At 50.6% G+C, this 24,092-nt stretch overlaps 5 protein-coding genes across 16 annotated transcripts in view; 3 read left to right on the top strand and 2 right to left on the bottom strand.

Moving 5' to 3' along the window:
• Positions 1–11,793, top strand: kcnj11l (potassium inwardly rectifying channel subfamily J member 11, like). Of its 6 annotated transcripts, none has more exons than XM_061676398.1 (6): positions 452–4,682; positions 5,050–5,209; positions 6,660–6,887; positions 8,136–8,405; positions 9,885–10,092; positions 10,728–11,793. In XM_061676398.1, exons 2-6 carry the CDS (start codon positions 5,051–5,053, stop codon positions 11,126–11,128), a joined length of 1,266 nt encoding a protein of 421 aa, XP_061532382.1. In that variant the 5' UTR covers positions 452–4,682; position 5,050; the 3' UTR covers positions 11,129–11,793. The 6 variants fall into 6 exon arrangements, with proteins under 6 accessions (XP_061532386.1, XP_061532381.1, XP_061532382.1 ...); XM_061676399.1 differs by having other exon boundaries at positions 3,962–4,412; XM_061676402.1 differs by lacking the exons at positions 452–4,682; positions 5,050–5,209 and adding an exon at positions 1–112.
• Positions 11,273–20,673, bottom strand: cd59 (CD59 molecule (CD59 blood group)). Of its 3 annotated transcripts, none has more exons than XM_061676409.1 (4): positions 20,179–20,673; positions 13,620–13,790; positions 13,314–13,415; positions 11,273–11,516 (listed from the first exon to the last, which is right to left on the bottom strand). In XM_061676409.1, exons 1-4 carry the CDS (start codon positions 20,375–20,377, stop codon positions 11,314–11,316), a joined length of 675 nt encoding a protein of 224 aa, XP_061532393.1. In that variant the 5' UTR covers positions 20,378–20,673; the 3' UTR covers positions 11,273–11,313. The 3 variants fall into 3 exon arrangements, with proteins under 3 accessions (XP_061532393.1, XP_061532391.1, XP_061532392.1); XM_061676407.1 differs by lacking the exon at positions 20,179–20,673 and adding an exon at positions 14,732–15,645; XM_061676408.1 differs by lacking the exons at positions 13,314–13,415; positions 20,179–20,673 and adding an exon at positions 14,732–15,645.
• On the top strand, positions 14,322–19,368 carry snx20 (sorting nexin 20). 3 transcript variants are annotated; one of them, XM_061676405.1, is made up of 4 exons: positions 14,322–15,109; positions 15,200–15,339; positions 16,689–17,032; positions 17,681–19,367. In XM_061676405.1, exons 1-4 carry the CDS (start codon positions 15,094–15,096, stop codon positions 17,970–17,972), a joined length of 792 nt encoding a protein of 263 aa, XP_061532389.1. In that variant the 5' UTR covers positions 14,322–15,093; the 3' UTR covers positions 17,973–19,367. The 3 variants fall into 3 exon arrangements, with proteins under 3 accessions (XP_061532389.1, XP_061532388.1, XP_061532390.1); XM_061676404.1 differs by having other exon boundaries at positions 14,322–15,339; positions 17,681–19,368; XM_061676406.1 differs by having other exon boundaries at positions 14,322–15,339; positions 17,369–17,771.
• mphosph6 (M-phase phosphoprotein 6) lies at positions 20,453–22,607 on the top strand. Of its 2 annotated transcripts, none has more exons than XM_061676410.1 (5): positions 20,453–20,654; positions 20,773–20,885; positions 21,927–22,017; positions 22,094–22,194; positions 22,271–22,607. In XM_061676410.1, the coding sequence occupies exons 1-5, from the start codon at positions 20,607–20,609 to the stop codon at positions 22,422–22,424; spliced, it is 507 nt and encodes a 168-aa protein (XP_061532394.1). In that variant the 5' UTR covers positions 20,453–20,606; the 3' UTR covers positions 22,425–22,607. The 2 variants fall into 2 exon arrangements, with proteins under 2 accessions (XP_061532394.1, XP_061532395.1); XM_061676411.1 differs by having other exon boundaries at positions 20,773–20,852.
• The window catches only part of gpia (glucose-6-phosphate isomerase a), a 16,359-nt gene continuing 14,870 nt past the window's right edge, over positions 22,604–24,092 (bottom strand). For both annotated transcript variants that reach the window (XM_061676396.1, XM_061676395.1), the window contains exons 15-18: positions 23,417–23,545; positions 23,240–23,315; positions 22,910–22,976; positions 22,604–22,832 (exon numbers count right to left, since the gene is read on the bottom strand). In XM_061676396.1, coding sequence (XP_061532380.1) covers positions 22,709–22,832; positions 22,910–22,976; positions 23,240–23,315; positions 23,417–23,545 — 396 coding nt within the window. In that variant the 3' untranslated portion in view covers positions 22,604–22,708. The remainder of the gene's footprint in view (positions 22,833–22,909; positions 22,977–23,239; positions 23,316–23,416; positions 23,546–24,092) is intronic.

Consider the following 24,092-nt stretch of genomic DNA (forward strand, 5'->3'; position numbering starts at 1 on the left):
AGGAGGCCCGCCGTCACGTGACCGGCGCTTGAGCTTAGCGGGGACTCACGCGTTGATAGGCCGTCGCGCTCATGACGTCATAGATGGAAAAAAGATATCCTTTAACACCAATGTAGGTCAGTAATGGATATCCATTCCGAAATTTTTCAAAATGAAGTCTCACGGATCCCTTTTTATGTAACCTAAACAGTTTGTGTGCTTGTTTTTTTTTTTTTGGTTCCTTTTTATTTCCATCCATCCATCCATTATCTGAGCCGCTTCTCCTCGCAAGGGTCGCGGTAGCGCTGGAGCCTATCCCAGCTAACATCGGACACCCTGAACTGGTTGCCGGCCAATCGCAGGGCACACATAAACAAACAAACAAGCATTCGCACTCACGTGCACACCTACAGGCAATTTAGTTGTCAATCAACCTACCACGCATGTTTTTGGGACGTGGGAGGAAACCGGAGAGCCCGGAGAAAACCCACGCAGGCACGGGGAGAACATGCAAACTCCACACAGGCGGGGCCGGGGATCGAGCCCCGGTCCTCAGAAGTGTGAGGCATTCGCTCTAACCAGTCGTTCACCGTGCCGCTCCTTTATTTCCTTTCATTTAAATGTCATTCATTGTCATTGGGTTATTCGATAACGTGAATTGTATGGCCAAAAACGTGTACGCTCAAAACCGGAATGACTGATATTTGTCAACAGCTCACATCCCACAAATGCATCATAATGTATTAATATTGCTCAAATATAGTGAAGCGCCACCTATTCACAAATTTATTTTGGAATCTCAGTTATTCATTGAAAAACTCATCCGGTCGCTGTTTTGTGCCCCGTCTCGTATTACAGCATTGCTTTGACAATGTCGAAGCGAGGTGAGGATCTTCATGTCGTGGGGAACATCGTAATATCACGTACATGTCGTCCAGTGCCTTGAAATACAAGTAGCCCGACTCACAAGGTTTTTGAGATACAAGCCGTCGTTGGGCAAATATTTCGCTTTGACTTGTGTGCAAGTGCCACTCCGAGCTGAGGTTTACTGGAAAACTGTCACTGCCCATTGTAATTCGGAGATCGCTACGACGTAATCAACGGCGCCCGCGCATAACGCCGTGCTCGGAAACATCGGACCTCTTCGGAGTCTCGTTTTTGCTTCGGAACTTTCCTTTCGGACCCGAGCGAGGTGACCCGGAAGTACTTGGAGATGTCGTCGGAATTCCAGAAACGCTTCGGAAAGAGGCCTCGATGTGGTAGTTAGGCCACCTTTAGCAAATGTATGACTCCCAATTGCTGCTTGACAGCAGCAATATTTAAAACAGACCACTGGCAAAGTTGACACACGACACAAAACTACTCGAGTTTCACGCCACTGACTTTCAAACAAATCAAACTTATTTTAACACAACAATCGTAAAGAATAGTATATACAGCTCTGGGGGGAAAATGAAGAGACCACTGCAAAATGATCCGTTTTTCTGATTTTACTATTTATAGGTATGTGGTTTTTAGGAACATGAACATTTTAGTTTCATTCTTGAAAGTAAATTCCAGATAAAATATTGTCATTTATAGCCTTTCTTGGCAGAAAATGACAAGTCCAAATAACAACGAAAGATGCAGCGTATTCAGACCTCAAATGGCTCGAGGACAAGTTCATATTTATTTTCCAAATTACGATACGTGTGTTCGGGGGGCGGCCGGTCGGCGCGGGACGTGTCCCGTCCGCCGGGCCGCTCTCGGGCCCGATCGGGCGGGGCCCTCGACCTGCGCGGCGCAGATTACAGGACACTCCTGTCAGCCATCGTGCACGCACGCGAAACGGCGTAAATTCACTTGGACGTGTCCGCGTGCACGCGCCCCTTTTTCGCCGGGTGTGGGGCCTCTCGCTTCTTGCGACAAAGAACTCACGAATATGCGAATGGCTCGGGTATCCCCTCACTCACACTGCCGTCCTGCAGACGTTCATCCTTTACGTAGTCAGTTGTACGGCCGGGTTCACGACACCCGTCCCGTCCTATCTTGTCCTGTCCTTCCCTCGCAGGGGGTCGCACGACTGCCCCATGCGACGCTCATATCTGATGTGTCATTGTTCTAGATAGACAAGGATTTACTTTTCTCATCTTGTTTACAGTTAGAGCTTTGTCTTTTGTCTTTGTTGCGTTCGACTGATGGACTCTGATTCGCAATAAATATTCATTATAATACCAAGAAACCACGGCGGCAGCTTAAACACTCCACCGTGACGCAGTAGAACTGTCCCGGCATAAAAGGGATACAGATCCTCCATTCTGCTTGACCTAACAGCCGAAGAGGACCAAAAAAAGTCCCAAAATCCAAATCACGATACGAACGTTTGAACTTCGGAAGTGTTTGGAAATCGGTATTTGGTGGAACGGCCCCTGTTTTTGAATGACAGCTTTCGTGCGTCTTGCGTGCTCTCCGCCGTTCTTCCACATTGCTGCCAGGTGACCTTTTGCCACCCCTCACGCAAAAACTCAAACAGCTCGGCTTTGTTTGATGGCCCGTGACCGTCCGTCTTCCTCTCGGTCACATTCCGGAGGTTTTCAACGGGCTTCGGGTCCGGAGATCGGGCCGGCCGCGACGGGGTCTCGATCCGGTGGTCCTCCATTCGCACCTTGACTAACCTAGCTGTGTGGCACGGAGCATCGTCCCGCTGGAAAAAGGAAACCTCGTCGGAGCAGAGGGATGCACGGGTAACCTTGTACGCGGCTTGATTTTCTAACGTGCTTGTGGCCAACGGCGGTGGCGGTGAACAAAAGTGTGTCTTAACTTCGTTCAAATGAATAACTGGAGGCTTTCCCGACGTGTCGCGAGCCTCAGCCGACACCGCGCGGAGCTTCGGTGAATCCAACTCTCGGTCAACCGGGCGAGCGAAACAATAAAATAGGTCTGTGCCGACATCGAGGCCGCTGACGAGGTCGACGGTTGCTCGCGCTTTTGCACTGATGGTTTTTAGCGTTTATTTTAGTCTTCATAACAACGAAAGGGCCGATGACAGAAACAAGAAAACAGCTGAACGTTGAGCGAAGACTTCACCGTAGCAACTTGACACCACAATGGATTGGGACAGAATTCCCATGAACGTTGTCTCGCAGCATCCCACACACAAACTTTGTGCCTCATCGGCGGGTCGCGAAAGGAACCGACGTTTTCGGGTGGTGTGTGAAGTTACTTTTCGTGTCAAAAGGCTGAGTTCCGGTGCGTACCCTTCACAATAAAAGGCTGCATGCTTAAAACGGGAAGTCAAGTTAAAACCTGCGCATAGAAACCATTTGATGTGATTAAACAGTTCCGAATAACGATTTGAACAATGGTATATTTCGCTTTTAGCTGAAACATTCATGAATGAATATGAAGTCAATTGGGTTAGTTCCACACACATTTGATATTGATACCGGTTATAAAGAACCCCGCGTCAAATGCTCGTTTTAGTCTACCCCGAAGGGCCGCGAAGAAAATGGATGTCCATAATTTGGACACGCTTTATTCAAACCCTGCAAACTTCTTTTACCCACCCCCTAAAAGAATCGGAATCAAAATCGAAACAAGGAACCGGAATCGGGACCAGAATCGCTCCAATTCAAACGATGCCCAACCCTGCTAAATATTCTTCGCAAATGACAGTCAGCAAAATGTTCACGTGATCGAGTGTGAGAGCAGCAAGAAGGATTTTCCGCAGCGAGTCGTTTTTCGGGGACATCGCCATTTCACCAGGTTTCTTCGGGAACATTCAAGAAAAAGGGTTTCTTCTTCTTCGGTTTTGTGTGATCACGCGAGATTGCGAGAATCTGTTCTGTGTCCAGATTCTCGGCGCACACCGCACGCAATATGAAGACAAGTGTAAAATGTCACATTTTCTCGATCTTTATGTGCGAGGTCTGTCACGTTTGAAAAAAGGCTCCGATTTTTGGCTTTAACTCAAGAGCGCCGACTTGAGGTAGGAGCAGTGCGTGCGATTGTTCAAAACGAGACTCGAGGCCGTTTGCCGCGACGGAGCCGACTCGAGGGCCGGCGCAATTCACGAAATACCCACCGAGCGCTAGACAGGATTTCCAGAAGACCTTTGCCCCCGCGTCGCCAATAAACCGAGATCCAGTTTCACCTTATCGTTCCGCCAAATATGATGTATTTACTCTAAATATTGGATCTTTGTTCAGCTATTTATGCCTGCGACTTCTTGCGACAGGCAGAAGAATTCCTGTTCTTCCACTCAATGCGTTCAGCCGTGTGGAGCACTACTGTCAAATATGCGCTCGGCTCAGGAAAAAGCGGCGAAACAAAGCATTTTCCAGAGCAAATCAAGATCTTCCGGCAGCGCGTCCATCTTGTGGTGCGTTCACGGTCCGTCGGCGGCATCTCGTTGCAGTAAATCGCAGCGGAACAGACCTGCCCCACCTTTCGAAGTAAGTCGGCTGAAACCAAATTAGTGAGACGAAAACTGTGGACAAAAGACGTTTTTAAAAAAGATGTATTCTTATTTTATGGTTTGTTTCGTTGCGAATTGTTAAGACGAAAAGCTTGTGGGTGAAGTTGTAGTGTGAAAGGGCAACGGAAGCGATGTTGTAGCAATTGCACTTGACCAATCATCAGCCGTCCTCCGAACGTGACGTCAGCACGTCAAAACCGCAGAGAGCAAAAAGAGATCGCGTCGATTACGTCAAAGATCTCGCCAGGTAATGTGGACTGATGGTTCTCTTTTCATGTTTTTGTTCATTTTGTCAAATGGTTTGAAACGGTGCTTCGTGCTCGGTGCTGCACGCATTTGATTAATCTCGTCTAATCAATAGCAATACACAGCGAGCATGGGGGGTTATTTTCCTTATTCTATGATGATGATGATGATGATGATGATTTTAGCTTGGAGTCATATTGCACCTCGGAGGGACAACGGCTAACAACGATATTTATGATATATATATATCAACGGCTAACAACGATATTTATGATATATATATATATATATATATATATATATATGTCACATATGTGCGCCATCTTTGTCCCTGTATTAATTGGCAACGGGACGTGCGCGCGTGTCAGCATGCTGGCCAGGAAGGGCGCGGTGCCGGACGGCTTCCTGCTGACCCGCCTGGCAGAGGAGCGCGACCGGCCCAACCGGAACCTCCCCCGGTGCCAGCGGGCGCGCTTCATCACCAAGACCGGCTCGTGCAACGTGGCCCACAAGAACATCCGGGAGCAGGTCAGCCCATCGGTGACTTCCCGATAAGAACGAATGTGTGCGCGGGCAGCTGGCTATGCGCGCGCGACCTATAATGACGCCGTCTTCCACGAGATGGCAGAATGTCCGATGAAGCCACGCGAGAACAGCAAACGCTCACACCGACTTCTTCCATTGAGACGAGATCATTGTCTTCATATCATGGGGTCCCTAACGGTTCAAAAAGGGGGGGAAAGAGAATTCGAAACGAGCAATTTGGATTGAAGATTTTCCAAAAGTTCTTGATAATTTCACATTTTCGCCCTCCGTAGTGAAGGCCCACTGAAGTCCATTTTGATCTAGATTTATTCACCACCCTACAAATCCCGAGTTGCCCTTCAAACTCTGCGGTTCCAAGTGCACAATTGATCCCAACCGCTCATTCAAGCCACTCCGCTCGGAATAACGCTACGGACAAATTCCTACGTATTCATTCATATCTCAGAAATAAGTGTGACTGCAAAACGGCTGCCTCATCACACATCCCTCCGCTGGCATTAACGCTAAAGGCGGCTCGAGTGACGTTCGGAAAAGAAGCGCAAAAAGAGAAAAAGCAACTCTTTCCGCACTAAGATGCATTTGTGTTCATTTTCATGGAAAAGGCAAATTCCGCAAGAAGCGAGAAATCCCATCCATCCCGAAATATCACGAGCATGTGGCAAATCTTCCAACTTCATTTGGGACGCCCGACGCTAAAGACATTGCGGCATCCGTCCGTTTTCTGAGCCGCTTCTCCTCACGAGGGTCGCGGGCGCGCCGGAGCCCATCCCAGCTCTCGTCGGGCAGGAGGCGGGGTACGCCCTCAACTGGTCGCCGGCCAATCGCAGGGCACGAATAAACAAACAACATTTAGAGTCTCCGATTCGTGCATGTTTTGGGGATGCGGGAGGAAACCGGAGTGGCCGGAGAAAAGACGCGCAGGCGCGGGGCGAACGTGCAAACTCCACACAGGCGCTCACATTTTGTAAACGTATTTTGAAAAGCGTCGTGAAAAAGAAAGCAAGAACGTTCATCCCAATTTGATATGCAATGTCTCGTGTTACAAATGGACTCATATTAGGCAATGGTGACATCCCCGCGGGCCCAAATGGATATGAAATCCCAAATATTGGGCATCATCGGAGACATTCGGGCGACGACCGCTTGCGCTTTTGTGACGTTAAGCAACGTTGAGCTTTTCGGCACAAAGCGGGGACTGTCCCGACACGGGATAGAAAGCAACAGAATGCGGTCAGTTTGTCTTTGAAAAGCCTCCAAATCTGAAATACGGATGATACTTCCTATTTTCAGCAATTGGGTGGTGCGCATTGTACTGCAGAAATGATGGAAAATGCAATTCGATCATCTCTCACACTCTTCCGGAATCAGCGTGTTTGCGGGTCCGCGGCCGCGGCCGCCGCGTTGACGCGTCGATGCGGTGCGTGCGCCGCAGGGTCGCTTCCTGCAGGACGTCTTCACCACCATGGTGGACCTGAAGTGGCAGCACTCCCTCCTGATCTTCACCTCGGCCTTCCTGTGCTCCTGGATGCTGTTCGCCATGGTCTGGTGGCTGCTGGCCTTCGCCCACGGAGATCTGGAGCCTCGGCGCCGGGCCGTCGTCCCCTGCGTCACCGCCATCAACTCCTTCACCTCCGCCTTCCTCTTCTCCATCGAAGTCCAGGTCGGACCTTCGCCGTCTTCTCGCCGAGGCGTTTAGCGGCTTCGGCGTCTTCAAGATAGTCACCGCTAGAGAAAACGATTAATCGACAGCTCGTCGATTACCAAATTACTCCACGACTATTTCGATCACCGAGGAAAAGTATAGAAAACTTCCAATTGTCCAAATGCTCGGAATGTCAGTCTCCCAACGGGAAATATTCTCCGATTTCAGACAGCGGACTGATTATCTTTGTGCTTTTTTCCAAGTAAGGCATTTGCAAACACCTGCTTTCGCTTTTGCTTTCGATCGGCAAAAATGTCTTTGGACGGCTGTTACGGACCAAACCAAGAACCGAATCGTCCTCAATTTATGGGAAAGATAATGGTCAGTTGAATCTATGAGCAAAATAAGTTGACTTGCAGCCGTACGTAGTGTGTGTACGTCGCTCTCTCCCATCTCATGTTGCGCAATTGTATAATCGCTAAACAATACCAAATAAACAACAAATATCAGTAAATAAACGGCAATCGGGAAAAAAATACTTTGTAACAAACCAATGCAAAGACATTTTTATCCGACGATTCCATTCATCGATGGAATAATCGATAGAATTATTCATTCTCAAATACTACCATTCCTATGGTAGTCATTAACATCGGTGTGCTAAGCTAGCATCCAAACGTTAATCATTAGCATCTGTCAGCCAGCCGCTAACAGTTAAGAGCTTCTCGTTAGCATCTGTGAGATAATATCGTATCCTTATACTCGTTATGAGCATCTGTGAACCAGTCACTAGCATCCTGATACGAGTCTTAAGCATGTATGAGCTTATGGAGCATCCCCCGGATAGTCACTGAGCTAGTTAAGCATTGCTAAGATAGTTGTTAGCATCTCTGAATATGTCACTAGCATCCCAACGCTAGTCGTTAACATGCGTGAGGTAATATAGCATCGCTCAGGTCGTCATTGGTGTTTCTGAACCGGGATCGCCGAGTCGTTCGTTCATGCTCGTCACTAGCACCCCTACGCTAGTCATTAGCATTAGCATAAGAATAATACTATTAGGAATATAATTTTATTGTAGGAATGCTATATTAGCTCACAGATGCTAATGACTAGTATTGACGAGCTCAGTGAGGCTAGCAACTATCTTAGGGACGCTAAACTAGCTCATAGATGATAACGACGTACTTAGGAATACAGTGACTAGCTGACGAGTAGCTTAGCGATGGTAAATTAGCGTGCTAAGGCTACGGTTTACGTGTCCAGGTGACCATCGGTTTTGGCGGGCGTATGGTGACGGAGGAGTGCCCGGCCGCCATCGTGGTTTTGATCGTGCAGAACATCCTGGGCCTGATCATTAACGCGGTGATGCTGGGTTGCGTCTTCATGAAGACGGCGCAGGCCAACCGGCGGGCCGAGACGCTCATCTTCTCCCGCCACGCCGTGGTGGCCCCCCGCAACGGCCGGCCCACCTTCATGTTCAGGGTGGGCGACCTGAGGAAGAGCATGATCATCTCGGCCACCGTGCAGCTGCAGGTGAGACCTTCGGCAAACGGCAAACAGGGACGGGAGAAGATGCCGTATTGTCACCCGGCTCCGCATAACGTCACGATGTGACGCAATTGACATTTTCCAAAATGGGCCATCTGTAAGGGATATTTTCCACAGAAGCCTCGCAATATATCGATTTGCCGTTAATCTGAGATCATCATCATGGCCGGTAGTGACCTGTAAAAGAAATTGGCTCCGATTATGAAGACCACATCATTTTTCTTTATTAATTTTTGGGCGTACCAAGGCCATCAGACCGCATTGGCGAGCACCCCTGTTGAAAACAACAAAAAAAGTAATTTTGTAGATATTCTTGAACTAATATGTGATGAATATATATGGTTTACCTCCCACCGGCGTCATCTTTTTGTCTTTTTCGGGAAACGGCTTGCCCGGGACGAGTGGAACAGCCGTCAGCCACACAACAAACCGTTTTGACCAAAATCCGCTTCAAATGGCCCAAAACTGTCCGAGGCTAATGCGAGGCCACGCGTGCGTCCGTGAACTACGGAGCACGGGATTAACCCATGCGGAGCAAGTTCGCTGAGCTCAGAGCGTCCAGACTTTCTTTTTTACTTGGACTAAAAGTACTTACTTCGGGTCCCGATACTGTTCATTCGCATCCTAAGGCTAATGTAGCATCTTTCTCTACAATAGTCATTAGCATCTCAGAGCTAGTCATCAATACCCATGAGCCAGTCATTAGCATCCAAGTGCTCAGCTCACGGTTGCTATGACTAGCTCCGAGATGCTAAAGATGCTAATGACTAGCTCATGGGTGCTCATCACTAGCTTCTGGATGCTAGAGACTAGCTCACGGATGCTAATGTGTAGTTTAGGAATGCCAAATTAGCTTACAGAAGCTAATGACTCGCTTAAGGATGCTAAACTACCTCACGGATGCTAATGACTAGCTTAGAGAGCGAGACTATCCCCTAGATCAGTGATTCCTAACCAGTGTGCTATGAGCGATCGTCCGGTGTGACATGGGAAATGATCAAAGTTGACTTAACTGCTCAAAACACTATTGATTTACAAGAACTAACGTATCTTTGTTCCTCTATTCATATGCCAGTGAGGCATCGTGACAGACAGAACAAATAAATGCTCTTCTATTTGAGGGCAGGAAGTACACACAGTCATGAATGTGAATCTAGACTTTGTGACATTTTTGTTTGTTGGTGTGCTGTGAGATTTTCCAATTGTAAAATATGTGCCTTCGCTCCATAAAACCACTGCCCTAGATGCTAATCACTAGCTCTTGGATGCTATTGACGAGCTCATGCTAATAAGTACCACGCACCAGTTCATGGATGTTTGTAACTAGTTTATAGATGCTAAATTAGCCCACGGATGCTAAACTGGCTCTTTGGATGCTTATCACAAGCTCACGAATGCTAACGAGCAGCTCGCTTTGGCTGACTTTTGCGGTAGTCGTGTGATGCCGGCGTGCGTGTGTCACAGGTGATCCGGCGCACAGTGACATCAGAGGGCGAAGTGATCCCGGTGAGCCAGCTGGACGTTCAAGTGGAAAACCCTCTGAGGAGCAATGGCATCTTCCTGGTGTCGCCGCTCATCATCAGCCACACGCTGGAGAGAGGAAGTCCACTCTACGACCTGTCCGCTCACACACTCGCCGCCGCTGACATCGAGGTCATCGTCATCCTGGAAGGTCAAGTAGCGCCACCTAGTTGTTAAAGCTTGTAAAGAGTCGACGTGACGATCATTAGTAGTTGCCAACATGACCGCGGTAACGTGGCTTTGTAGCGCAAATCACTCGTCCGTCCATCCGTCTTCTTACGCTTATCCGGTGTCGGGCCTCGGCTGCGGCTAAAAACTCTGTCCGCGAAGTAATCCGTGCACTGTATTTAGCTACGCGTGCACGAATAGTACAATGATTGATTGATCTGAGTGAATTCAACATGGCAGGGACAGTCGCGGGTTTTCTTATCAATGAACGTTCCGATGTGAGGAGACATTCCGAACCAGACCCCCTCAACGCCTCCGCGTCACCTAGAAATTCTGTCCGTAAAGGTCACGAACGGAATCGGTGACAAAGGGCAGCCTCGGCGGAAGTCCAAACCTCACCGGAAACGAATTCGACCTACTGCCGGCAACGCAGACCGAACTGTGACACCGGTCGTACGGGGACCGAACAGCCCGTATTAAGGGTCTGGTACCCTGACAATCATAATAATACAGTAATAAAGATCACACTGGGCTAATAGACCAACTGCTTCGCGGCATTTGAATTCATTCCAGTGGTGGAAATGTTGTGCGATTGACTGCGATTGTTCCGTTGTTCAGGCGTGGTGGAGACGACGGGCATCAGCATGCAGGCGCGGACATCGTACACGCCTGAAGAGATTTTGTGGGGTCGCCGCTTCGTGTCCGTCGTGAGCGAGGAGGAAGGCCGCTACTGCGTCGACTACTCCAAGTTCGGCAACACGCTTCCCGTGCGCATGTCTTCGCTCAGCGCCAAAGAATTGGACCAGACGCGCGGCGTCCGAGAGGGCGGCGCCGCCGACGCGCAGCCGCAGGGATGGGGGCCGGTCCGGGCAGGGAGGGGCGGGTTCCGGAGGGGGGGGCGGGCCTCCGAGGGCGCCGCCTCCCGACCCTGGTACGACCCAGACGACGAGGAGGCGGAGCCGAGCGGGCCCGAGAAGGCCGTTCGGCTCGAGGTGATCGGACGCCGGACGCGCGACTGAGCACTCGGCCCGCGCCCGCGACTTCCTTTTTGCTCCGACAGGAAGTGATACGACGAGACGGCCGAGACGCACGTCGGACACGCGCGCGCGCGCACAGGTCATTAGACTCCAGACAACGTGAGACAAAAGAGGACAAACGTTTGGTTTTCGTCTTTATTGACTTCCCACCCGGAGGTCGTTCGACCTCACAGCCAGGGCGCGAGCGCACTCAGCAGCCAGCCAATCAGCAGCAGCGGGCCGGGTGTGGCCACGCCCACCGCACCGCTGGAGTTGCACAAGTTGTTGTTGCAGCAGCGGTACGAAAACGACGACATGGACGGAAACATCTGGGACAAGCGAGAGTTGTCGCAGTCCGTGTAGCGGATACACTGGCGCACTGTCTTGCCGCCTACGCACACACACACACACACGCCAGAAACATAATAAACGCTTAAGAACAATTACACATTAAAAATGCATTCATATACACAGACATACACATACGTAGACACACACACACACACACACACGATGCATACACAGCCTGAACACATTCACACACATTAAACACACCCACACGGAACAAACACACATACAGTCCCGTCCAAAAATATTAGAACATCAAGGTCAATTCCTTTGTTTTTGCTGTATACTTAAGACATTTGGGTTTCAGATCAAAAGACGAATAGGAGACGAAAGTTCAGAAGTCCAGCTTTTATTTCACGGTATTTACAGCTGGGTGTGTTGTACGACTCGGGACAGAGCAGACCGATGGGTGTCTCCAGTTGCTCTGGTGTTGCCTTTTAGATGGATTAGTTAAACGTTAGATAGTGCTTGTTTTTAGCTTCGGGTATCACCTGCGAAAACTGCATTCGCTGTTAAGCAAACGTGAAGAGCAGAGAGCTGTCTGTGGGAGAAAAGCAAACCATTTGGAAGCTGAGAGAAGAGGGGAAATCCAACAGCGCTATTGCACGACCATTGGGCCTCGCCAATACAACCGGTTGGAATGTCTTGGAAAAAGAAAGAAGCTACCGGCGGACCGAGCGACGGACATCGAACGGGTCGGCCGAGGGTATCGACAGCGGTCGATGACAGAAACACGGTGAGGGCGGCGAAGAAACACTCGAAAGACAACAGTCGGTGACATCACTCCCGACCTCCGCGGGGCAGGGGTGAAGGTATCGCGGGCCGCTGTTCGAAGAAGACTTTCAGAGAAGAACTACGCAGGCCGTACCGCGAGATGCAAACCGCTCATCGGCGAAAAGAATCGGAAGGCCGGATCGGATTTTGCAAAGTCGTACGGAGAAGAGCCGCAAAGGTTTACGGACTGATGAGACCGAGATGAACCTCGAGCAAAGTGGCGGAAAGGCCAAAGTATGAAGAAAGAAAGGATCTGCTTAGGATCCAAAACGCACAAGCTCATCTGCGAAGCGCGGTGGAGGTCATGTCGCGGCTCGGGCTCGCGTGGGTGCTTCTGGAAGGGCCTCGCTCGTCTTTATCGACGATGTCACTCACGACGGTAGCAGCAGAGCGAATTGTTAAGTCGACAAAACCATTTTGTCCGGCAATTTACAGACAAATGCATCCAAACTCACGGGGAGACGCTTCATCACGCAACAAGACGATGACCCAAAACACACTGCCAACACAACAAAGGACTTCATTAGGGGGGAAAAGTGGAAGGTCTGTGACTGGCCAAGTCAATCACCGGACCTAAACCCAATAGAGCGTGCATTTTCCCTCTCGAAGAGGAGACTGAAGGGAGAACCCCCCAGAAACAAACATTAACTGAAAGAGGCTGCAGTAAAGGCCTGGAAAAGTCAAGTCAACGGGTCGCAGGCTTGATGCTTAGTCGTGTCTGTCTCATTACTTTTGCTCACTTGAAAAGTGGGTGGCTTCAAACAAAAGGTGCTCTGTCCTGAGTTGTACAACACACCCAGCTGGAAATACAATGAACTAAAAGCTGGACTTCTGAACTTTCGTCTCATATTGGCCTTTCGATCTGAAACCCAAACGTCTTCGGTGTGCAACAAAAGCAAAGGAATTGACTTTGCCGTTCCAATACTTTTGGAGAGGGGGCTGTCCAACTCGCATACAAAAATACACATACTGCATATCATAAAAACGCATACGCGCACGACAATCCCATCGTAAGCACGCACACACGTGATGTGGAACGAGAGTCGAGGTCACGGCGCCGGCCGACCTTGGACGCCGAGGGTCAGGCAGGCGTCCTCGTACGCGCACTCGTGGACGTCGTCGCATCGGCCGGTGTAGTCGGAGCAGCGGTAGCAGCGGAGAGCGCCGCCTGCGGGACGCGGCAGAGCGGCACGTCGCCACGGCGGCCGGAGAAACGCACGGAAAGTTGCGGGAAGTTACTCGTCGGGACAAGTTTGGACTCATAGAACACAATTGCGCAGCTCGTGTCGGTCAGTGGACGTCTTGTTAGTCGGTGAGTTGCTAAAAAGTGTCCGGTCTACTTTTCACACGGAAATAAAAAGTATAACTTCACCTCGCTGCACGAAGGTCGTCATCGTCAAGACCAGGACCAGGACCGGGACCGGGACCGGGAGTCGGTCTGCGCGCGGCATCGTCTCCTCTTCTTCTGCTCCGATCGACTCGACACGCCAACCGCGCGGATGCGTGAAAACGCGCACGTCAAGGCGTCTTTGTCCTCGTCGTCCTACGCGCGCGCACACAAAGACGCACTCACATCAGGACACACAAAGGCCGATTGACAGTTGCCGTTGCGGTCGCCTTGCGCCGCTGAGTGGAAAATTGGCCCAAATGTGCCCGCTGATTACGGAACGAACACTGAAGTCGTTTCACAGCGCAAACAAACGTCGAGGCAAGAAAGACGGACGCTGTCCCGTCGGCTCGGTCGCTGGTTAGCCGGTCAGTTAAGTTAGTTGGTTGTTTACATACGGCGGGAGGAAAATGTACGCGAAGCCTTTGGAATTTCCTCAATTTCAAAGATACGAATGTTAGGGGTCCGTTCAAATTCCTATTTGCATTGTTTATATGTGAGGAAATACATGAACTTCACTTCCAGAAAGTTGTCAACTATACTTGAGCTAAAAAAGGAGGTTTTTATGACGCGTTATTGAGCCCTCCCCGAACATACCCGAAGCTCGAGGCGCCGGCCTGCGGTTACTCTACCCGCCGCGATTGCCCAAGGCGGCGCGCTACGCTCCGTACGCAAGAGGAGGAGGATTTCGACGTGCAGGAGCGCCCGACTGAACTCCGAGTTCTCTCGCTGGCGGTTGAGGTCCCGGCAGCCGCAGGAAAAACAGTCGGCGAACTGCACTCGTGTGTCCCATGCTTTCTGCGAAATGTTTCTCAAAACACGCCGGTTCGAAGTGATCGGCGCACAGTTCGGAATGCTCGCTAGGCACCCGGAGCCGACCGCGTTTCGGGTGACTTTCCCCGTCCGCCGCTCACGTCTTCCTTTTTCACTCGGAAAGCCAAAGAAACGCTTGGCGCCGCCTGAACCGTTTGTCCGACCGAACGCCACACAATAAACCGCCGTGACGTCGCTAAATCATACGCGTCGCTCGATGTGCTCGCCCGGAGGTGATCACTTGCTCATAAGTCCCAGACAGACGGCGTGGGAAATAGAATCACCGGAAACGGACCGCAGCGAGCCGGAGGCCCGGTCGAGGCCGGCGAAGGCCCGGTCGAGACCGGCCGACGGCGAGCGAGCCGAGTTTGAAACGTCCGTCGAAGCGGTCCGGAAACTCCTTTGAAAGGAGCGAGCGAGTCTTTCCCAGTCCGTGATTTCGCTTAAGACGAATGCAAACGCGGCGCACGGGTTCAGAGCGCACAGACACGCCGGCAGCCATCTTGGATTGACGTGTCGGTCGACTTCTTCCTGCTTCGTTGCCTCGCGCGCGCACACGCAGATACTGGAAAAGAGGAAGTGAAGATGGAGTGAGGAGGTTTCAGTTTCTTTTAATGAGAAAGTCGTCAAGACACGGACGGACACCATGCGGCGATCTACAGGTGACGGCGACACTTTTTGCGCTCGACTCGGCGGACATCTTTTGACCCTTTCCTCACACACTCACGGCATTGTGTGCGCGCGTGTGTCAGGAGGAGGTTCGCATTTGACCACCGGGGAGCTTCAGCAGCAGTTCCGAGAGATGAAAAACTCCGACACGCGTCCCAAACTTCTCTTTCACGTCTCGGACGCGCAGCGAGATGGACGACGCGCCGGCTGCGCGCATGTGGAGGTGCGTCGCGCAACACACGATACGCGCTAAACACCGCGTGGGCGCGGGTGTGTACATTGCATTGAGGGTGTGTAGAGTGTGAACAATGTCGGCGTGTAAATCAGCACGTCGCCGGAGTGCGGTAAGATGAGCCGCTTTTTACGTTCGGCCCGGACGTGAGGAAAGATCGCGCAGAAATACAATGAAAACATCCAACTTTATTGAAGGACGTCTCCGATCAAATCCCATCGTCGGAACGCATCTGCGACAAAGCCACGCACATTAAGGACCTCTCGGAAAAGCGCTCCTGGCGGCCTAAATGGCATCGAGCCGGCGGGTGAGTCGAGCCGCCCGTGGGTCAAACCTCCAAAAGCATTCTGCCGCTTGATCCAAAGAACGATTCCGTCGTGCAAGGGTCAAGGTCGCGGGGGGACAGGAAGGTCGCTTCTTCGGCCTCATCGTTTTCCTCCGTGGCAAAGGTGGCTTTCTTACCGCCGGCGACCAAATCGGAGAAATCTCGTGTCTTCTAACGGGGAGGCAAAATCACTTCCCTCCGCCGTTCGCGACGACCTTCGAGGGGGTCGCTCAGAAACTCAGGCTCGTCCTCCGTGGAGCCGTTCACGTGATTTTATATGTCGGAAAATCACCGACATGGCTGTTTTGTTTTTTTTCAGCCCCAAAATGAGTCACTTCGATCGGCCCGCGAAGGCTTTGCGCGCGGTCACGTGACCGCCTCGTGCCATCGGAGTCAAACGACCCCAGCGGTCACGTCGGATCGGCGCGAGGGCGCCCTATGCGAAGATGAAGTCTAAAAATAGATCGTGCACTCAATAATGGTACTGTCGATCATCGATTCTTCTTCACATAAATACTCAAGTACAAGTAAGAAAGAAGTATGGTGAATGTAAAAGTCAGTCCAATTGATCCAAAATGTTACTTGAGTCGACGTAGCGTGACCTCCCACCTCTGTCCGCAACTAATAGATGATCAAACTAAAAGACAAATATTTGGATCATCGAGTAATCGTGGAATGACATTGTTTAACTTAATTTCTGTCGTCCCGCACGAAAGCGGAGTAATTATCTTTGGGTTTTCTCAAAAAGAGACATTTGCAAACATCTGGGGAAAAAAAGCAACAATTTTCCGACTGCTGCCGCGGAGCAAAACAGGAACGTTCTCGTAAAGCATTTATGTTCGTGCATTTTTATGCGCTGTCAATTTCCTGTTTTTGAATAAATCCCATTCATCGAGTCACATTATTCGATTGTGAAGAAACGGTGAGTTGCGGAGCAGCATTATTCAAGTGCGTACAATGCTGGCGATGTGTAGTGCGTGCAATAGTTTCCATGGCAACACTATGTGCTCCTCAGGTGGCGCTGTTGAGCACCGGAACCTTCAGTCCTCGTCACGTGACGGTCGGGCGGAGCTACGCCGACTTTTCCCGCTTCCACCGCCGGCTGAAGACGGAGTTCGGAGAGGAGCTGGAGGGGGTGGAGCCACCGGGCCCGCGCCTCTGCGGGCGGGGTTTAGCGCCGCAGGAATACCTGAGCCGAGCCTTCGCCGTTTGCGGGCACTCGCCGCTTTTTGCGCAATTCCTGACGGAGCGGGAGCGCGCCGGCGCCGCGGCGCTGATGCGCGCCGGACGCTACGCGGACGCGCTGGAGCACCTCGGCAGCGTCCTCGCCGTCCACGAGAAGCTTTTGCCTTGGCAGAGGTACGCTAGCGAAATGGCCGACATCGACCCTCCGTTGACAGAGCGAGATAAGACGAGCAATTTGGAAATACAGTCGTCCCTCCACTTCATCGCGCATTTTTGTTACCTAACCTAACCTAACCCTAACCCTTAATCGGCCAGTCGATCTCATTGGCTGATATGATATGAGCCATTTTCAAATCTTTTTGCCGATGTTTGCCTCTTTTTTTTTTTAAAACACATTAACAAAGATCATGACATTCAAACAAACCAAAGGGGACAAAAAACAAACGTTTGTCCATTTCTTTCTGTGTTTGTTTGTGTGTGTGCCCTGCGATTGGCTGGCGACCGGTTCAGGGTGTACCCCGCCTCCCGCCCGAAAATCGCTGGCCCCGCGACCCGCGTGAGGACAAGCGGAACGGAAGATGAATGAATGAACGGATGAATGGATGTTCTCATTACTGTGGCCTCTGTGTGAGCGTCCGGACGTGAGCTGTGGCCTACTCCAGCTCCTTCCCAGCGTTGTCATGTGGCATTTGTGCGTTTGCACTTGCCCACTTGCGAGGGCATCACACGACTTGAATTGCTCTTCAAGCTTGTTCTTAACTCCGCTTTTGGCGGGCAGCTAGAAAAAATAAACTGATTTTCCTTTCCGTTCGCGAATCGCAGGCAGACGTCGACGACGGCGGCGGTCCCCGCGCTGGCCGCCGCGGCCGTGTGCCACCGCGACCTGGGGCGCCCCCGGGAGGCGCTGGCCGCCGCCCGCCGGGCGCTGCCCCCCGTCCGGCGCTACGGGATGCGCCGCTACCGAGCGCCTCTGCTGCGCCTCCTGGTGGACTGGGAGCACGGCGCGGGGCGACCGGCGGCCCGGCTGCAGGAGGAGCTGACGGCGGCCGAGGACGGACGCCCCGCCTCCGCGCGCTCCCTGAAGGAGGTCGCGCTGGAGGACTTGGCCGACTGAAACGGGAAGCGTTTTTCACGTGTGTCCACTAGAGGCGCCGTTCAAACTCTCCTCCTTCATCTCGTCTCCTTTTTTCTTGTATTAACGAATTCCAAATCACTGAGTGGGAAATGCTCCAAATAACGTCGAGGCAACCCCGCCGACAGTTGTGGTGCAAATTCCTCTTTGGCGGAATCATTAAGGAAGCGATCTGGTCTGTATTTTTGGCAAATAAAAAGAGCAAAAGAAAGAGAGGGGGAGACGGCCGGCTGACCGCGTGCTCCTCGCAAGCTGCCCCTCTCTCTCTCAAGCCGAAACACAAAGAAAAAGAAAAAGATGAGGAGGACGCTCGGTCAGTCAGATTCGGGACATTTCCATCATCGGCTGCGGGAACGAACAGACAAAAGACAAGCTCAGACATCCCGGAGAAAGAGAATTCATCAGAAAGGCGAAGACGAGCCGTCTTGCTCGTGACTCGCCGATTGGCCTACTTGAGGATGTTTTCTTTTTGGGACTCGTCGGCCATTATTATCTTTGATTTGAGTTTTTTGCCTCAGATAGAAGGACTGCTTTGGCGCCGCCGGGAAACTACGTCGAAGTGAGCCGCGGCGCTTCGTTTCGACAAAAGTCGTGTTTTTGGGGGTGTCGCGTACAATGAACCCCGCATATTTGCAGTTTATTGACTGAAAACTCACCTATTTGCGGCAGGGGCGGTTCGACATGCACATAGTGTACGTTCGTCGCTCGTCGAGTGACAGGCAGGAGAAGGGGCGTGGCCCATCGCCAACGTGTTCTTCGACTGACGAGGAGGAGGGAATCCGTTTGGAAGGCGAGCGTCGACGAGATCGTTCGGCCGACAGACGGAATTCACGCCACCCCTAAAAATAATCGGGAAATTGCCTCTCGGGCCACTTAAGGTCAGGACAATGAAAACACTTGAAATCCAACCCAATATGCAGCTAACATCTCAAAAGCGGCAGCGATCAGCAGCAAGAAAGTTTGGCAAAAAGAGGCCACCTTTCAAATGAAATCTTAAGGAAACTCCACAGCTCACTTCAACATAGTTCCTTGTAACTAACTAACTTTTTTTTTTTTTTTAATAATAATCGATTGTTCTGTTGGTTATTTTTGGTTTATTTTTGAATTTGTATCCCTTGATTAAAAAACATTATTGTTTTCAATCTTTGCTGAAATGCACAAACATAGATTCTGATTGAGTTACTGCTTGTGAATGATCCACCATAAGATCTGTCAGAGAGAGGGCAAAATTGTTCATCATTATTTTCCAAAACTAAAGCAGATATTTGCAAATATCTTGTTTTGATGAAATGCAAAAATAATCAATAAACATCTTCAAGTTCCTGGGAATTACAATCTCTCAGGACCTGAAGTGGGCGACCGACATCGACTCCGTCCTCAAAAAGGCCCAGCGGAGGATGTACTTCCTGCGGCTTCTGAGAAAGCACGGCCTGCCGCAGGAGCTGCTGAGACGGTTCTACACAGCGGTCATCGAATCGGTCCCGTGTTCTTCCATCGCAGTCTGGTTCGGTGCTGCTACAAAAAAAGACAAACTCCGACTGCGACGGACAATCAAAACTGCTGAAAGGATTGTCGGTACCCCCCTACCCGCCATTGAGGACTTGCACGCTGCCAGAACTAAGACAAGGGCGTGCAAAATCCTCTCGGACCCTCCGCACCCCGGTCACCGGCTCTTCCGGCTCCTTCCCTCAGGTAGGCGCTACCGATCAACGCAAACTAGAACTAGTAGACATTCCAACAGCTTCTTCCCTCTTGCGATCAACTTCTTAAACACCTAACCTATAATTCCATTACAACAAGCTGGCAATTTTTTGACTTGAGTTCGTTGTCACATTTCTGTGGGGCCAATGATGTATGACTCGTGCACTCACTGTAGTTGTCTCGCCACGCTGCACTATTTGCATATACCTGGCCACTCGTGCCAGAGTAGCATCTGCTCCATTTGCACACTGATTGAGGAGTATCTGTAACATTTGCACAACCGACATTGTCCCAGATGATCGCACTACTCGTCACTTGAAACCGCATCCGCTCCTGGAAGTCTCGGCGCCCTTTGCACGATGGTCATTGCACCGGACTATTGCAATATTAGTCGTTCGAACTGCTCTAAGTGCTAGAGGACTCTGCATCTTTTTGCACGATTGTCAAAAAAGATATAATAAAATAAAATATATTGTACCGGCATTACCAGATAACGAGCAACCCTTTATTGCCCAGTGACTGTTTTTCGTCAATGTCTTCATGTCTCCAAAGCGTTCTCTGTCAATCGACTGTCTGTTGTCGTACTCGAGCGGCTCCAACGACCGGAGACAAATTCCTTGTGTGTTTTTTGGACATACTTGGCAAATAAAGAGGATTCTGATTCTGATTCCATAGAATGTGCCCATGATGCAACGCGGCGTGATGACACGTTTCCAAAATATATTTGCGGCGGCACTCGACTCTCCATTGCTTTCGTGAGTTCTTGTTTCTCCTGCGCATGCGCGGCTCGTCTTGTAGCGCACGCCTGCAACCTTTCACCTCCGTCGTACGTTTGTTTCTTTTCTGTTGTTTTTCTTGTTCTTTCGTTCCGTCGGCGGCCTGGCAAGTCGTTCGTCGTGTTGCCAAACTTTCAGGATGTCGTCCGACTCACTCAAACTCTCCAAAAACCTCCTGCGCATGAAAGTAAGTCACGCCGAGCTAGCTTAGCCGCCGGGCTGCTAACTGCCGCCATCGCACACGGAAACGCACCGTTTGAGCGTTTACAATGACGTCACGTATGTGCGACGTGTGTTGTTTGTAGTTCATGCAGCGAGGTCTGGACGCCGAGACGAAGAAGCAGCTGCAAGACGACGAGAAAAAGATCATCAGTGACGAGCACTGGTACCTGGACCTGCCCGAACAACACACGCGAGAGTAACTGACACACACAAGACAATCATCATTTCAAGGCTGGGCGATAAAACCTTAAAATGACAAAAATCCGATGTCCAGTTTAAAAAAAAAAAAAAAAGTCACTCTGCTTCTAGAGAAATCAACTGACAATGACCTTAGAATAAATAGTTTAGGTTTTTCTTTTGTTAGAATCCACAGTGCCCAAGTCAGATCAACCTATCAGAGACCGAAGGCACGACAGACGATGTGTCAACATGACCCTAACTGACACTAACCCTCCGAGGCGCTCCCCCCGCACACCCTCGCAGCCTGGAGCTGACCTGTTAGCTTGGGCTTCAGGAGATTTGCTGAAACTATTTTGGAATATCCGCCTCGGGAAAAATCAAGAAAATTGCCATCTTCGGTTTGCCAGTAACCGGAAAACAGAAGCCGAGCGATGCGGAATTAGCGACATATCGAATCAATATGTGGTGATCTCTTTTTTTTAATTCTAATAGGTTGTATATTCCCCGAAAATACAACTTGAAACCGATAACATTTGGTGTCGCGGTAGCAATCGGTCGGGGCTTACAAACTGCAAATGCCCACCCGTGAATGTACGCCGACTCCCATAAAAATAATAGAAAATGGGTTTTGTTTCCCGGAGGGGTAATGTGGAAATAAGTGCTTTGTCTCGGCAAAATGTCATTTTGTCCAATCGGGTGTGTAAACACGACTCTTACGAATTAGCATCGATAAATGTTCAATCAGCCGGCCGGCGCTAGGCTGGGCGATTATGGAAAAAATTCACCACGCGGGAACTTCGTTCGGCACGTTTGTTTGTTTTTCTTCCGTTCGAATGTTTCATGATCGTGAGAAGCCAAAACGGAAATCCCGATTTCGATTCATCGAGTCGGCACGTGTGCGAGAACAACGCCGCTCTTCTCGTGTTCAGGAAGCACATACCTCGGGTCGAAGGTTTTCGATCGCTTCCCGTCGATGACCTGCAAATGATTCTGCTTGTGACGTCTGTTTCTGAGGGAGAATTCAGGTCACTATGAATTCTGAATTTTGCGCTTGAAGGAACTCCATCGTGGAGGAGAGAAGTTTCGTTCCGTTCGAGGAGCTTTTGTTCGGCCGCATGTCCTTCAGAGGCTTCAACCCGGAAGTGGAGGTTTGACTGCCGGCCGGCGCCCGCGTCGGATGTGGCGCGGGAAGCGTCACGTTGCGCTTTTGTCTCGCGTGCGCAGAAGCTGATGGCGCAGATGAATCCTCGCCGGGCCCGACAGGAGGCGGACGTCGAAGCCGGCCGCATGCAGACGGACGTGACGGATGAAGAGATGGCGCTCAGGTGGGCTGCCGCCGTTCTTTCTGTGTCGGGATCGTGTCCGCGTTTCGACGGCCAGCTATATCAAAATGTTTTCCAGGTATGAGAGTTTGGTGGGAAGCCTGAAGAAGAAGTTTGCCCGTAAGCGAGAGCGGGGCGCCATCGAAGATGTCGAAAACGACCGCCTCGACGTCAATGACAATGTGGTGGAGAAAAACACAAAGAGGAAAATGTTCTTGGAGCCTGACTATTGATGCGTGCCCTTTTTTTGTTTTAAAGACTTTCTTTTTTTTTTAGACAAAATAAGAGCTGAACTTTCTGTGTTGTCAAAGTAGAAGCGCTTTGGGAGAAAAGTTTTGACTTTGTTTACCGACAAAGAAAAAACGGCTTCTGAGCCTTCAGGATTGCGCGGCCTATTAAAGACAGCACAAAGCGTTGTTACGGTCTTTTATTTTGACAAGCCGACTAGAGGAAACGGTGCACGTGAAACACTCGGCGGGACGACACAAAGGAGGTTGCGGAACGTTGCGTGCAAACGTCAAGCAAAGTTCTTCTTGAGGAAGTTGATGAGTCCGTTGGTGGAGGCGTCGTGAGAAGAAACTTCGGCGCCGTCTCGCAGCTCCGGTTCGATCTTCTTGGCCAGCTGTTTGCCAAGCTCCACACTAGGGGGCGCACAAACGTCACGCGTGAAAAGGCTTCCCGCGTACACGGCCGAACTTTGCCCTCGAGGCCGACTCACCCCCACTGGTCGAAGCTGTTGATGCCCCAGATGACGCCTTGGACGAAGATCTTATGCTCGTACATGGCTGAACACACAAATCATCATCATCATCAGAAATGGAATGTGTGGACAGGTTCAAAACCTTTTTTTTTTTTTTTTTTTATAAAAGTGAACCGAAACTAAGGTTTAAGACTTCTTGAAAATCAGAGTAAAAAACTATTTTTGGAAAAATCTGATGGCATGGGACCTTTACGAACAACGAGACCACTTAAGGTGGACGTGACGACGTGAAGAAGAGCCAACTGTTTAAGGCGGCGCCACGTCCGGGCTGACGGCTGCTCGACTGACCGATGAGCGCTCCCAGCGTGAAGGGTGTCTGCTTCTTGAAGACGATGGAGTTGCTGGGCTTGTTCCCCTCGAACACCTTCCAAATAAAAGTGGCGATAGACGCTCAGAAACGTCCCCAAAGGAGGGGCTGTCGCGCGCGTGTGTGTGTGTGTGTGTGTGTGTGCGTGCGCGCGTTACTTTGTGAGGAAGAAGTTTGTCCAGCGCTTCCCCCGACAAGCCGGCGGCCTCCAGCTCCTGGCGAGCCTCCGCCGGGGTTTTGCCTTTCATCAGCGCTTCCGTCTGAGCCAGGAAGTTAGCGCACAGGATCTGAAAGGTCGCCATGACAACACGCCAACAAGTTGACTAAACGGCAAAAGCGCTCGGCCCAAATCCGAGCGGTGCCGCCGCTCGAGCCGCGAGGCCTCACTTTGACTCTTCACAAACGTCTTAATCGTCGTCCTCACATGCGACATCACCCATGTCGTCACAGGCCTCACCTTCGTCTCAAACATGGTCTGCTCAGTTCTTTCATCTGACATTTTTTTTGGGGGGGGGGGGGGTTTCATTTTACCAAGCATTAAGAGTCCTGTAACATTTGGTTAAACGTGTTACTTGAAACTGGTTAGGTTGATTTATTGTAAATGAAATAAAGACGAGCAGCATTATTTTTCAACCTGCTGGCTGCCAGGCAGAAACCTGGTATCTCTAAAAGAATCCCTTTTTTAGAAAAGTAAAAAAAACGGCTTATATGTTGAGCCATGACCAGTGCTTCAACGCCAAAGCCGCCATTTTCGCGCTACACTGCGCAATCCGTTGTTAAAAAAAATAAATAAAACGCACACGTGTTGACTGACCAATAGTAGCAATTTGTGAA

Source organism: Phycodurus eques, chromosome 5, assembly GCF_024500275.1.
Source record: "Phycodurus eques isolate BA_2022a chromosome 5, UOR_Pequ_1.1, whole genome shotgun sequence".
Taxonomy (NCBI): Eukaryota; Metazoa; Chordata; class Actinopteri; order Syngnathiformes; family Syngnathidae; genus Phycodurus; species Phycodurus eques.

Bases quoted from the DNA above. Each gene is read 5' to 3' on its own strand.
- kcnj11l (XM_061676397.1), top strand. From the start codon at position 4,916: ATGATATATATATATCAACGGCTAACAACGATATTTATGATATATATA. The intron at 8,406-9,884 runs GTGAGACCTTCG...CGTGTGTCACAG, and splicing joins CGGCCACCGTGCAGCTGCAG to GTGATCCGGCGCACAGTGAC. The intron at 10,093-10,727 runs GTCAAGTAGCGC...TCCGTTGTTCAG, and splicing joins GGTCATCGTCATCCTGGAAG to GCGTGGTGGAGACGACGGGC.
- cd59 (XM_061676407.1), bottom strand. From the start codon at position 15,095: ATGGTGTCCGTCCGTGTCTTGACGACTTTCTCATTAAAAGAAACTGAA. The intron at 13,416-13,619 runs GTGAAGTTATAC...CGCGTCCCGCAG, and splicing joins GACGACCTTCGTGCAGCGAG to GCGGCGCTCTCCGCTGCTAC. The intron at 11,517-13,313 runs GTCGGCCGGCGC...GTGTGTGCGTAG, and splicing joins CCTGACCCTCGGCGTCCAAG to GCGGCAAGACAGTGCGCCAG.
- mphosph6 (XM_061676410.1), top strand. From the start codon at position 20,607: ATGTCGTCCGACTCACTCAAACTCTCCAAAAACCTCCTGCGCATGAAA. The intron at 22,018-22,093 runs GTTTGACTGCCG...TCGCGTGCGCAG, and splicing joins GCTTCAACCCGGAAGTGGAG to AAGCTGATGGCGCAGATGAA. The intron at 22,195-22,270 runs GTGGGCTGCCGC...AATGTTTTCCAG, and splicing joins GATGAAGAGATGGCGCTCAG to GTATGAGAGTTTGGTGGGAA.
- snx20 (XM_061676404.1), top strand. From the start codon at position 15,094: ATGCGGCGATCTACAGGTGACGGCGACACTTTTTGCGCTCGACTCGGC. The intron at 15,340-16,688 runs GTGCGTCGCGCA...TGTGCTCCTCAG, and splicing joins CCGGCTGCGCGCATGTGGAG to GTGGCGCTGTTGAGCACCGG. The intron at 17,033-17,680 runs GTACGCTAGCGA...CGCGAATCGCAG, and splicing joins AAGCTTTTGCCTTGGCAGAG to GCAGACGTCGACGACGGCGG.